Source organism: Ascidiella aspersa, chromosome 5, assembly GCF_963924565.1.
Source record: "Ascidiella aspersa chromosome 5, kaAscAspe10.2, whole genome shotgun sequence".
In the NCBI taxonomy this organism is placed as follows: Eukaryota; Metazoa; Chordata; class Ascidiacea; order Phlebobranchia; family Ascidiidae; genus Ascidiella; species Ascidiella aspersa.
The window spans coordinates 26,386,818-26,398,846 of NC_139451.1; the positions used below are offsets into that span (position 1 = coordinate 26,386,818).

Genomic DNA, 12,029 nt, shown 5'->3' on the forward strand with positions numbered 1-12,029 from the left:
AAAGCTTACTGTTGTGTTTCCTAAAAAATTCTAGCTAGCGCCTCACTTAGAAGATCATAAAAGTTGACAATGGTCGTCAAACACGACACCTAATGGTATTCCATATAATATAATATTAGTAGATGCTTGAATTACTTATAGTAGATTCTTGAAATTACTATCAATCACATTACCTGAATATGATACAATCTCGTATCGAAACGTCTTAATAAAGATGATGTCAATCTACTCCACATTTTTGGCTTTGCAATTTATTATCAAGCTATAGTATTAGTAATTTTATAAAGAACGGTGCAATTAAATCTCACATGCTCTTACTAACGTACCATGTATTTTTCTAAATAAGAAAAGTTTGGGGAATTACCTATCTACTGTTCTAAACATTAGCATGAGTGGTTTTGGACTAACATCTACCCTAAACTCCTTTCCAACGTTACCGGCCTGAGGAAATTCCAATTTAAAGAATTGAAACTTTTTTAAGGACTGCTGTTTTGTTCAAAAAACTGCATCAATCAACGCGTTTTTCGTATGGTTTATTTATTTCACGGTTTTTCTGCGATTCTTTCCCAGTCTCTCGTGTTGTTGGCGGGCATGTTGCTTCTGGCCTTAAGGGGGTTCAGCTTTTCAAGGGACGGGGGGGACTTGGCCCCCACCGGTAGGGGTGCCTTGTGGGCCGTCGGGGTGTACAGCTTGTCGATCGGATCTGCAATAATCAACGATAAGCATATGTAAAACAGCGCCTTATAAAACGAGTGCAGCAAAAGGTGACTGAAATACATAAAATAGGCAAATGGGCGGTTCCAGGGGGTCAAGAGGCGACGCCCCGCCCTGAAAACTATATTTTTTTGTCATGCCTAAACTCAAGTTCTTGTATTCTTTTAGTTGGCGCAAAACGACCTTGCGAATTGTGACATTTTAAATTGAACAAAATAATCTTGAGATACTTTTTCGCGTTTGGGTGATTTTTTGCGTCTTGAAATTTAAACAAACATTTGGTGAATTATATTTCTAAAACCAGGCTTTATAGTAGAATAATTTTCTTGCATAAAAGTTACGGAATGCGTAAAAGTTATCAGACATGACGTGAAAAATAACGGCGACGTACTACAACTAGTAACTTAAAGAAACTCAACTGTTATCCCAAATATGCAATTGGAATATTAGTACTCCCGTACATTTAAAGAGGTTGACACAGAGTATTTGCGCGACAAAAGTTTATTGGATTTAAGTTGGCAAAAATTCGGACGTAACGCACTTTATCATTACATCACCACCAGTTACTGAACAAATTGCTTAATGTAGTTCCACACTTACCGCAGCCTGGTGGGAAATGCAGTTTATAAGTGGTGTCGAATCGATTCCAAGGACCCACTGTGACTGGTCCCACATCGGCAAGGCTTGGAAATGAGAGATCAAAAGCAACATTTTCCAGTCTTTAACAATTAATGAAACGCGGTTTAGTAAGGAGATGTAAAACTTGACTTTAAAAAAAAGTCTTACTAAGGCCATTTTTTACTTTTGTTTTGTCTTAGCGTAATTTAATTTAGGGCACATTAATTTTTAGCACCCGAAACAAAAATCAAAGAATTAAGAGTAAATAGCGTCTACCCTTAACAAACAAATAATTTAACCTTTCGTGTTATTATAGCTACTTCGAGAATAGGCTACATAAGGTACTAGAAGCGTTGTTGTTAATTGTTTTTTTATATTAATTTCTAAAACCAGTCATTTGTAAATCCTAATAGTTAAACTTGTGCCCAAAATACCCGCGCGCTGTTAATTAAAATTAATTGCCCACACGTTGCTATTTCGGGCAAAGTACCGTTCTTAAACAAGTCGCGTAGCCTTAACTAAGACTCTTTAAAACCGCCTGCTGTCTTTAGTATTCCTTTGTATCCTGCCTTGAATTTGTCGGTAAAATGTTAACTGTTGGTCCATCTTTGTTGTTAATAGTGTACCGTACTGTGACCAATAACCACAGCATAAATAACAATGTTTTTCGAAATCGCCATTAAACCCTCTATTCAAGCTAACAAAATTTAATAAATATTTAGACCCAATTAGCAGTGTTGTAATGACTTGAATCAATTACTTGACTTAAGTGCACTTAAATCATTGCTTTCAAATAACTTGACTTAAGTCTTTCACACAAATTACTTCACGTAAGTTATTCGGACAAATGACTAGACTTGACTAGTGTCTTTTGGACAAATGACTTGGGTTGAAATGAAGTGTTTTCGTTAGTCATTTTTTATGTTACTTATCGTATTTTTGCATATGAAACAATTTCCTTGCTTTACGACGCGTCATTTTACTAATGACTTTACTAGGTCTGAAGTTATTTCAAAATGATTTGTTTACAACACTGCTAGTTAGGGCATAATCCATTTTTGTAAACAATAAAGTCATTTTAAAAATTTTCAGACAAGTCATTTAAAAAATAACTTAAGACAAGTCATTTAAAAAATAACTTAAGACAAGTCATTTAAAAAATAACTTAGGACAAGTCATGTAGCCTAAAGTCAATTGAAAGCAGTGACTTAAATACACCCAGGTCAAGAATGACTTAAGTCGTTACAACATTAGTACAATCTACTTACGGTTGTGATGGGTCGGATCTATGCAATCTGCCCACTTGACAAACGTACAATCCATTTACCGTCTTTCCGGTTATAGGCGCCCTGCAGAGTTTAAAAAAAAACAGGCAAATTTGCACTTTTTTATTGCAAAAAAAAACAAACGACAAAAATCTTAGATGGTTTTAAAGTGGTGACCCAACGAACGCAATTAACACAATAATCGTTAATAATGCCAAAACGGCTTGTTGGTCTACATGTCGATTACAACTAAACACATTCGCTTTTTTCAGTTTTTAATTGGTGTAAAAACACGGGTGTTTATCAATTATTATTAATTAGATATCCACTTACTTTATTTTTTCAACTTCGCTGACTGGAAACTGTGGGTTGTGGTTGGTGAACTCACGAAGTTTGATGGCATCAGCGATTCCCGCCATGTTTCAGTTTTGGTGTTGATATGAATATTTTGGGTGTTTATAAAATACAGACCAATCCTGCAAAGGGTATTAAATAGATTAACTAAATTTACCGGTACCTTGTTTGGTCTTTTAGCTAAACGTCGTTATTAGGGCGAAAATAGAATTCTCCTCTTCTTTAAATCAATTTCATTTTTAACGTTTTGTAAAGCACGTTTTCTCGTTTACGCTAAAAACTGTCTATTTTCTAATTTTGAAAATCCGGAAATTACTATTTAACCGCTTGTATTTTATTCTATTTACTTATATATAGCTCTAGCGATATTCCGCATATAACGTTTGTCTATTTTTGCAAGAAAATCCCCCAAAACTTCCTCTGTACTCTCGATTTAAGTAGGCTATGTTCTTTATCGCCGCTAATAAGCAATGTACATCGGCACCAGGCCATATCATATCGCTGCAATACTTCCAATAGGCATTCATCTCTCGTCATTTACAGCGGGGTAGCGATTACAATGACATGTAACTCTATAGTGGAGAACGTGTGTCGTACACCAGTCATCCCTTTGTCGGGACGCCTCCAACGAAACATTATATGTTTATTGTGAAAACATTTGACAAGGTCGATCGACGTATAGCGACTTGGAATGTTGGTACACTGGTTACCACACCAGGAGCTTTCCCACCAAAAGCGTCTTTCCCAAACACTACCACCGCAGAGTTTGACTTGCGTCCTATAGTCCTGTGCTACCAACAAGCTTGGACAACTACATATAACTCTAGTCGGCTAATTCGAAGAATTAGAGATAAATCCATTTGATTCTACACTAAACTCACTTGAGAATTAGTTGTGTGCTTTAGTTCTAAAATATAGTCTAACTTAAATTTTATCAAAATGCTACTTTATCCAACACCATTTCATTCTCTCAGTCTCTCTTTGGAGTAGCAATACAAATAAAATTAGGTTTTTAGGGTTTTTATAAAATTATGTACCGTACTGAACGATATTATATTAAAGCTCTGTATGTTTTTGTCGCATATTTATTTATATTTTCCTTTTAAAATGTTTCGAGCACAAAGTTTAAAAATTACTGATTTTTGAGTCCATGATATGTATTACGTAATAACTATCACGCATACGTTTGAAATTCCGCTTAAAAAATCTGTTAACGGTGTTTTTAAATTGCCTAAACTAGTTCTAGTAGGCCTTAGTGTTGTTTGCGGTGGACGGACTGACGATATGTTTGTAGAGAGCGAGCATCTGCTTTTGTTAATTAACGTGTTCGTTTTGTGTTTTTCGGGGTATTTTATTTTCCCGTTTGTATCCTACCTACCGAGGTAGTCAACTTACCAATTAATCCTTAACGCATTTGCTTTTCCTGGAAGTTAGTTGTATTCAAATTCTACTGCAAACCAGACACAAGGAAATGCACGCCTTACTGGCGAGATTTGTTTGTACTGCGCCGTATGCTGTTTTATTGAAAGCGGAGTTATGCTGGATTTTTCGAATGCACAATGAATTTATCAGCGACCTGACAGTATGCCCTTTAAAATGCAATGACAGTTTGTTTCAGTTTCGATTCACTGGAGTTCAGATAGCACGGTGGGCAATTTCTTCCCTGTTGAAATATAGATGTTCGTTTTGAGGCGCTTTGTAAATACGATATTTTCAGCAAAATGTGTTGGTTAGTGTTGCCAAAGATATTTCAATTTAAATCTCTTTAAGGTTGCACATACTTTACTTTAAACCTGCTTATTACAGGAAATAAATTATAAGCCTTTGATATTTATGCCTGGGTAACTTCGGTTATGCATGATTGATTGCTGTTTATATTGTTTTCTTAAATTCGGTCAGCTGGAATTTATTTCTGTGAAATCTTACAAAATGCCGAGGAATTTCGTTTATGATGTGGTGAAATGGGTTCGTGTTGCAGTGTGCAAGATTTTACGATGAAATTTTATATGCTGCAATTGTTTTAATGTTTGTTTTTCAGTTTTATTATTGGAATAATGCTAGTACTTAGTTTCAAGCCCGATTGAAGTTATTCTAATTTGTTTTCTGTGAAGATATTATATATGGTGTTTACTATTATATTCATTACACGTAATTTATATTTAAAACCCTTAATAGTATTTTCAAAAGGTATATTTGTACCAACAATAACATTTAAGTAATTTTATATATTTTACCTTTAAGCTAACCAATGTAGTATTCTGCGTTTTATTCTGGCTTGGTTCAAAACTTACCCTATGGACACATGGAAAAGCAAAAATTACAGTTAAAAAGCTATTTAAACTCAACTTCGGAGGACAAAAAATATGTAAACAAACATTGGATTCCACCGAAATCACCTTATCATCTTGTTCAAGAGACTTTATTTCACGATCCGTGGAAGCTACTTATTGCCACTATTTTCTTAAACAAGACAAGTGGCCAAAGTGCAATTCCCGTTCTTTGGAAGTTCTTTGATTTGTGTCCGACTGCTGAAATCGCATGTCAAACAGCAACTGAAACCATAGCGGCTTTGCTATCTCCCCTAGGGCTTCATCATTTAAGAGCAAAAGCAATTAAAAAGTTCTCATTGGAATTTATTACAGTCAGTTGGACATATCCGATTGAATTACATGGCATTGGAAAATATGGCAATGACTCCTATAGATTATTCTGTGTAAATGAGGGTACCCTTGTAGAACCAAATGATGGCAAACTTGTGTTGTATCATAAATGGTTAAAACAGAACTATAAATAGTTTTTCTTTCTGATTTGGGTAAAATAGCAATCGTTTTAGCCTACATGTTTATTTAGTTGGTTAATTACCTTTTTTACCAGTAATTATCTTTTTAAACTGCAATCATGTTTAGTATAGTTTTATGTATTTTTTGCTTTTGTAAAAAAATGGTCTTGTCTTGCTAATAATTGTGATTGTTGCATTTAAAGTAAACTATTTTTTTAGTTTAATTTTAAAAACATTCAAGGAACCTAATTAAATTAATTATCTTGTTCAACCGATATGTAAATATTCTAACGTCATGCTGCAATTAATATTGTGAATGGAATTATCATTGTGTTAGAAGTTACAATGTCAAAAACAAAGGTTGGTGTATTTCATTTTTTAATTTTTGTTTTGGATAGATTTTTGTTTGGGTATCAAATAAAGCATTGCATTTCTCAAGCCAAATTATTTTAATTTAAAAACAAGCCAAAAATGTTGTTAATGTTACAGAAATTGGCGAATATAATTTTTTAATATTATTTTGCTTAATTCATCGAATTTTCTTGTGTAGTAAACTAATATTAATACTGTAAATACAGTTTTTACTTCTTATTTAATACAGTTTTTATTTATTTTAGATATCAATTCACAATATTGAAGGCTTGTTTCGTGAAACGCCAGGATGTAAGTTGTATTCTCTCAAAGAAGTGCCTTCATTCCAATGTAGTAACCAATACATAACCCACGGATACAGATCTTTTCTATCGGGCAAACAATGTTTGGCTAGGTGGGTGTCCAAATCTTACATTTACCTAGCATGTTAAACTTAGCTTGTATAAAAAAATTAAAAATCTAAATAGCACATGCAACATTATATTCGGACTGCATAACAATGTACTCTATTCAGACATACATGCTCTTAAAAATATGGGTTGTGACTGCTGTCTCTATATAAAGGTGTTATGCACAATATAATAGTTGATGTTAGAAACTCTTATGATAGCATAATTCCTTATTTGGCACGACTAGAATGTTTTCATCTAAAATAAGATCATAATCTTATCAAATTTCTCTTTTAGTGCTTTCATGAAGTCAAATGAGTTCATGAATATTTGGTCACATGCAGTTGGATTTCTGTTGTTTTTCATGTTATTTTTCTATGATCGATTTGTTACGCTACCTTCAATTTCAGCAAGTCGGCTTGATTATGTTATTTTCTTTGTATACTATTTTGGAGTTTTGGTAAATATATTTTATACTATCTTTTTCCAAAACTAATTGTGTCGATGAAATCATATTGTTTAGTTTGTTTGGCTGTGTATGTATATAATGTAAACAATTTTTGAAAGGACTTGTCATTTTGGTCGGTATGACCAGCATATTAAATGTGTATAAGCAATAATTGTGAATCCAAAAGATAAATGGTAAGGATTTCTTGGCTGTTTAATTGAATGGCAGGATAAAGCCAAATTATTTGAAGATATATTCATATATATTGCCTGAATGCGTTGGTGAAAAATGCAATAAAAAATTATAATTGTCAAAATGAATAATTTTATTATAGGTATGAATCTTGTTAGTAGTTACAGTGTTTACATCAGCTGTGACATATATTTACACAAAATCCCTAAAGAAAATTACCTGTAAGATATCCATTTATGTTGGTAAACATATTTAATATAAAAATATATATTTATTATTTATATATACTTTTAAAGTTTAATTTGTGTTCATCATTACAAGGATTTTAAAACCCCCTTTTTCAGAGTTGTATGGCATGTTCCACTCTGTTCCACACTTTCAACTGTCATGTCCACGAAAAGGTGGCCAAAATGTGTTTTGCTGCAGATCTGTTTGGGATTTTGATGGGTATCATGGGCTGCTATAACAGTGGGCTGTACTATGGATTTTACTGCTCAAAGGTATCATGTTGGTCATGGAATAAACTAGCAAGAGTAAAAAGTAACGATCGACCGATATTCCACTCCTATTGATATATCAGTATATATTTGTAAATTTAAGCAAATATTTTGGCCTTGATTTTACTATATGATCTTATTATATTAGGTTTCCTAAAAAACAAAATGCAAGTTAATATGCAATATAGGAGTTGTATAATTAAATAGGTAGATAAACTGAATGTAATTTGAAGTATAGCTTCAATTTAATTAAAGTTTTTGTTGTATTTAAGTATATGTACAAAAAATCCGTTACCGGTATCTGGTATCGCTTGGAAAAACATAAAAAATTGGTTATCGGTTTAGTGTAAAAAACTTATTTCGGTTAATCTCTAGGAAATTGTTATATTTATAAAAACATTTATATCTATACTGTTTGGTTATGTTAATGAATACCGGGAGTCCAAAGACTCCAAACAAAGAAATTAAAGTCATAAATGATTATCTTTTTTCTACTAGTGTTTGTGGACACTCTTGTAGGTGTTTAAAAATAATCTTGTGTTTAAGAAAAACTTTTAATTTTTTTTAATTTTTTCAATGTGCTTATAGGTTGTCCAGCATTCTTATGTGGGCTTTATTCTTATTATGACACTTATATCTGGTGGTCTCATGGTAACACCACGCTATTTCCTGCCGGAGTAAGTGTCATTTCATAAAAATATCTTTGAAAAAATGTTAGCTAACAAAAATAAAAGTTATTTAAAAATAGTTTGCTTTTCTTTGTATAGTCTTGAATCTTGATAATTTTTAAGGTGTTCTTTGGACCGAAATGGTCTTTCCTATTTATTTAAAATTTAACATAATAACTAGTAGTTAGTTTATACATGCAGGATTTTTTGTTTTTATACAACTTTTTTTTAATTTACACAATGAAAAACTGTAATAGATCGATTATTTGACAGTAACTACTTCCCTATATAGATGGAATAACATTCGTATAGCACACCTGACAGTAGTTGTACTGACAGCCTTTTTTCCAACAGTTCATTGGTATATGTCTTCGCCAAAAATGGAAATTGACGTGAGTATGTTAAATTTGTTGTGAAACCTAAAAATCTATGTTATAAAATACAATAAAATACCCCAAATCAGATTATATATAACATGATTTATTTTTTTAGTTATTTTTTTCTCAAGTTCTTACATTTTATTGCATTCTTGCACTTGCTCTTGTGGTTTACCTTGCAAAATGTCCAGAAAGATACTTTCCAGGTCTGTATGTTTGCCTAAATAGTTTTATTTTTGTTTGTTTATGAAAGTGTTTTGTCATTATCACTGACTTCATAAGAATTACTATTCTAACCGGCAATTAAAATTGTTATACTACAATACTGTTAACAAGTCATTTTTAAACGACTTAAATTCAAATACTTCCAAGCCTTTGCTATTCAAGCCATTTTCCAATTTAATCCAATAGCATGTAAAGTGAATGGTTTAAACTAAAAAACGATGTTAATTATTCCTTTTCTAGCAATTTTTCAGCTAACAACCAACAAAGTAAAATAGAAGGCAAGCAACTGCTTTACAACTGCATTACAATATAGTAATAAAATAAATTAAATTCCGTTGAACGAAAATTGTATTCAGTCAAAGCAATTGATTTATAATCTTAGTCGACCTAAGGTCAAAATAAGTCATTTCAATTTATTCTAAGGTCAAAATAAGTCATTTCAACAAAAAATCTTTTTACCCAAAATATTTAGTCGTTAAAAAAAAACAATGACTCAATTGACTGGGATCATTTCAACACTTAACACTGTTATCTGAATATGTTCGTGTTGGAGAATCAACTAGTTTAACTATTGAAGTATAAAAAACAAACTTGTTGTGTGTATTTTTTCAGGATATTTTAATTTTGTCGGATCCAGTCATAATTGGTGGCATGTGATGGCACTTGCAGCGTTTTTATACTGGAGAAACATTGGAATACAACTGGTCCAATACAGAATCGCTTCCAAATGTCCCGACCTTAAAGCTATAGAATAACTTCTATTCATATTAACCAAAAAGAAGCAATTGTAATGCAGTGCCAATTGCAATATATACCACACTGTTAAGTTTGTCGATTCAAATATTACTAAACGGATTAGTGCATGATTTAACTGGTGACGTATTTACGTATTTCTATTATTTTTGTAAAAATAATTGACCATTTATTGACCTGAGCTGAATGGGAAATCCGTAATTCAGTGTTTTACTTTTATGGAGCAATTTGTGTGAATGAAATTTATATTAGTATGATGGATATTTTTATATATGTTCGTTTGTTTATTTTTGTTGATTAAATACATTAACAGACCAAAGTTTCAGTTTTATCATATTTTTACTGACCATTTGTGTTTTAAGGATGAACTAGCAGAATTATGAACGAATTAAACAATTTAGTAAATCACTAAAAACTTGTTATTATTTTGGTGCTTCCTTGATATTCAATCAGTTTGTCCTGGTTTATTGGTGAATATTGATCGATATGTATTTTTGCCTTGCGTGAAAAGGAAATTTACACTTTTAATACTACATTGGTTTTCAACATTGCAATACGAATCAGGCTCTACTAAACAAATTGTGCACCTTCCTAATTCACGTTTTTTAAAACACGCAAAGTCAGTACTGACGCTTAATTATAATATTATATGCTGATACTGCTCCGTGGACCTACTCTGAAAAGGGCTCGGTTGTTAAACAGTGGTCTCCAGTTCAGTATTTTTTAAAGTGGGGTCTGTCAAAACTTTGTTGGGGCAAGTTTTTTGTAGCGACACATTGAAAAAGTATTCTTGTGACGTGTAATATTTCTGGTGATGATTCCAAAAGTATGAGAATAATTGGTTTTAGTATCTCTATTCACATATCCGCTATCTGGTGAATTTAACTAAGCACACAGAGATGGTATTTATGTCGGAATTTGTTTTTGCTTGAACAAACATCAGGTTCTTGAAGAGGTAGGCCTTGTACGATAGCCTATACTTGCATTTTATTCCGATGTTCAATGTTGTAGAAAAGCATTGTGGCCGATACCAAGTGAAGTCATTACTATGCTCAAAACAAGCAAAATGCATCAACTCAAAACGTTGAAAGGCATTTTTTTAGGTTTTTAGGCTGCAATTTGCTTTAGCGACGCTCAGTTGTTAGCTCACCTTTTTTTGTTAAATTTTATTAGTTTTCTGATAAATTCTTTCAAGATAGAAATTGCTGGGTGGATCGCTAAATCATGGCTAGAATTCCTATAGGCCTATCAACTTTGTGTCAGATTGTCACCGATGCACCCTGGTAGGCTATGCTATGCGACCGGGCCTACCAATAATACAACTTTGTAGGAAGTGAGCATCGATATTTATATTTGTGATTATATCGTGTTGGTTTCGCTTGTGTAAAGGAAACCTGTTAAAATCGTTCTTTCCTATTTCCTTCCCGTATGCGCCTTGTTTTTCGTAATCGGCAACTGATCAGCTTGTTCCGAACGGCCAACGCATTTGCTCTTGTGGTGTATTGTTCAACGCGGTTGCGAGAACACTCAACTAGACACAAATGTTCTATTGCAATCAGGACCGGATTAAGGTTAATGTAGGCCTAAGACTGTTTAGTAGAGACGAAGGGCCTAATTTTGCAAACCAAGCTACAAATGAAAATACATACAAAAAATTAATGTTTCAAAAAATTGAGGGCCGAATTTTCCCAGAGCTCAGTCAAGGCTATAGCCTTAGTAGCCTAATGGTTAATCCGGCCCTGCTTGCAATACTTTAACGACGTGTTTTTCTGCGCTTTTAGCTGTATTCATTGAAAACGGAGCTATGCTGAATTTTTTACGCATTTTGAAATGTCATGACATTAATTTCAGTCGAACATCCCTCGGTCTGGGACCTGGGTAGACCTTATATTGTTTACTGTTGCATATGATTGAAGTGTAAACCACCTAGTTGTTAGTGAAAAACCTACCATTAATGTCCAACAGTGCGTAATGGGTTATTCCATTTAATAAATGCGGGGACACACTAAAATTAAACAATACGAATTTGTAGAAATAAAAGTTTTACGATCAAATACATAAAAAAATCCCGCCTACCTTTCTGTAATAGATTGTTGTTTCCAGAATGAAATATTTTGTTAAATGAGAAAAGTTATAAATCACGTTCCGGTACCCTTCAAACCCAAAAGTTTTAGTTAAAATCTTTATATTTTGTGAATTCAATAACAATTCATCAAAAGTGATTGCACAATGAAGATTGGAATCAGGCTTTGTTTTCCTTTCTTACGTATATTTGTTTAATTGTATAATTTCTTTAGATTCGTAAAGCTTTCTGCTGAAACTTTTGAAGGGTAGTATTGTTTGAATTCTTTTTAACTGTGTCGCACTTGCAAAAAAGA

General features: G+C 32.8%; 3 protein-coding genes across 3 annotated transcripts; 2 read left to right on the forward strand and 1 right to left on the reverse strand.

The window, feature by feature from the left end:
- Positions 1-542: 542 nt before the first annotated feature.
- Positions 543-3,069, reverse strand: LOC146145667 (uncharacterized). The gene is made up of 4 exons (XM_083390645.1): positions 2,931-3,069; positions 2,601-2,681; positions 1,315-1,433; positions 543-703 (listed from the first exon to the last, which is right to left on the reverse strand). The coding sequence occupies exons 1-4, from the start codon at positions 3,014-3,016 to the stop codon at positions 543-545; spliced, it is 447 nt and encodes a 148-aa protein (XP_083246771.1). The 5' UTR covers positions 3,017-3,069.
- Positions 3,070-4,855: 1,786 nt separating this feature from the next.
- On the forward strand, positions 4,856-5,949 carry LOC146145668 (methyl-CpG-binding domain protein 4-like). Its single transcript, XM_083389796.1, has one exon. The coding sequence runs from the start codon at positions 5,254-5,256 to the stop codon at positions 5,743-5,745; it is 492 nt and encodes a 163-aa protein (XP_083245922.1). The 5' UTR covers positions 4,856-5,253; the 3' UTR covers positions 5,746-5,949.
- Positions 5,949-10,234, forward strand: LOC146145669 (progestin and adipoQ receptor family member 3-like). The gene is made up of 8 exons (XM_083389795.1): positions 5,949-6,090; positions 6,348-6,496; positions 6,789-6,951; positions 7,476-7,631; positions 8,217-8,305; positions 8,589-8,688; positions 8,789-8,879; positions 9,511-10,234. Exons 1-8 carry the CDS (start codon positions 6,076-6,078, stop codon positions 9,651-9,653), a joined length of 906 nt encoding a protein of 301 aa, XP_083245921.1. The 5' UTR covers positions 5,949-6,075; the 3' UTR covers positions 9,654-10,234.
- The last annotated feature ends 1,795 nt before the right edge of the window (positions 10,235-12,029 follow it).

Bases quoted from the DNA above. Each gene is read 5' to 3' on its own strand.
- LOC146145667 (XM_083390645.1), bottom strand. From the start codon at position 3,016: ATGGCGGGAATCGCTGATGCCATCAAACTTCGTGAGTTCACCAACCAC. The intron at 2,682-2,930 runs GTAAGTGGATAT...TAAACTCTGCAG, and splicing joins AGCGAAGTTGAAAAAATAAA to GGCGCCTATAACCGGAAAGA. The intron at 1,434-2,600 runs GTAAGTAGATTG...TAATTGTTAAAG, and splicing joins AGATCCGACCCATCACAACC to ACTGGAAAATGTTGCTTTTG.
- LOC146145668 (XM_083389796.1), top strand. From the start codon at position 5,254: ATGGAAAAGCAAAAATTACAGTTAAAAAGCTATTTAAACTCAACTTCG.
- LOC146145669 (XM_083389795.1), top strand. The intron at 8,306-8,588 runs GTAAGTGTCATT...TTCCCTATATAG, and splicing joins CCACGCTATTTCCTGCCGGA to ATGGAATAACATTCGTATAG. The intron at 8,880-9,510 runs GTCTGTATGTTT...GTATTTTTTCAG, and splicing joins TCCAGAAAGATACTTTCCAG to GATATTTTAATTTTGTCGGA.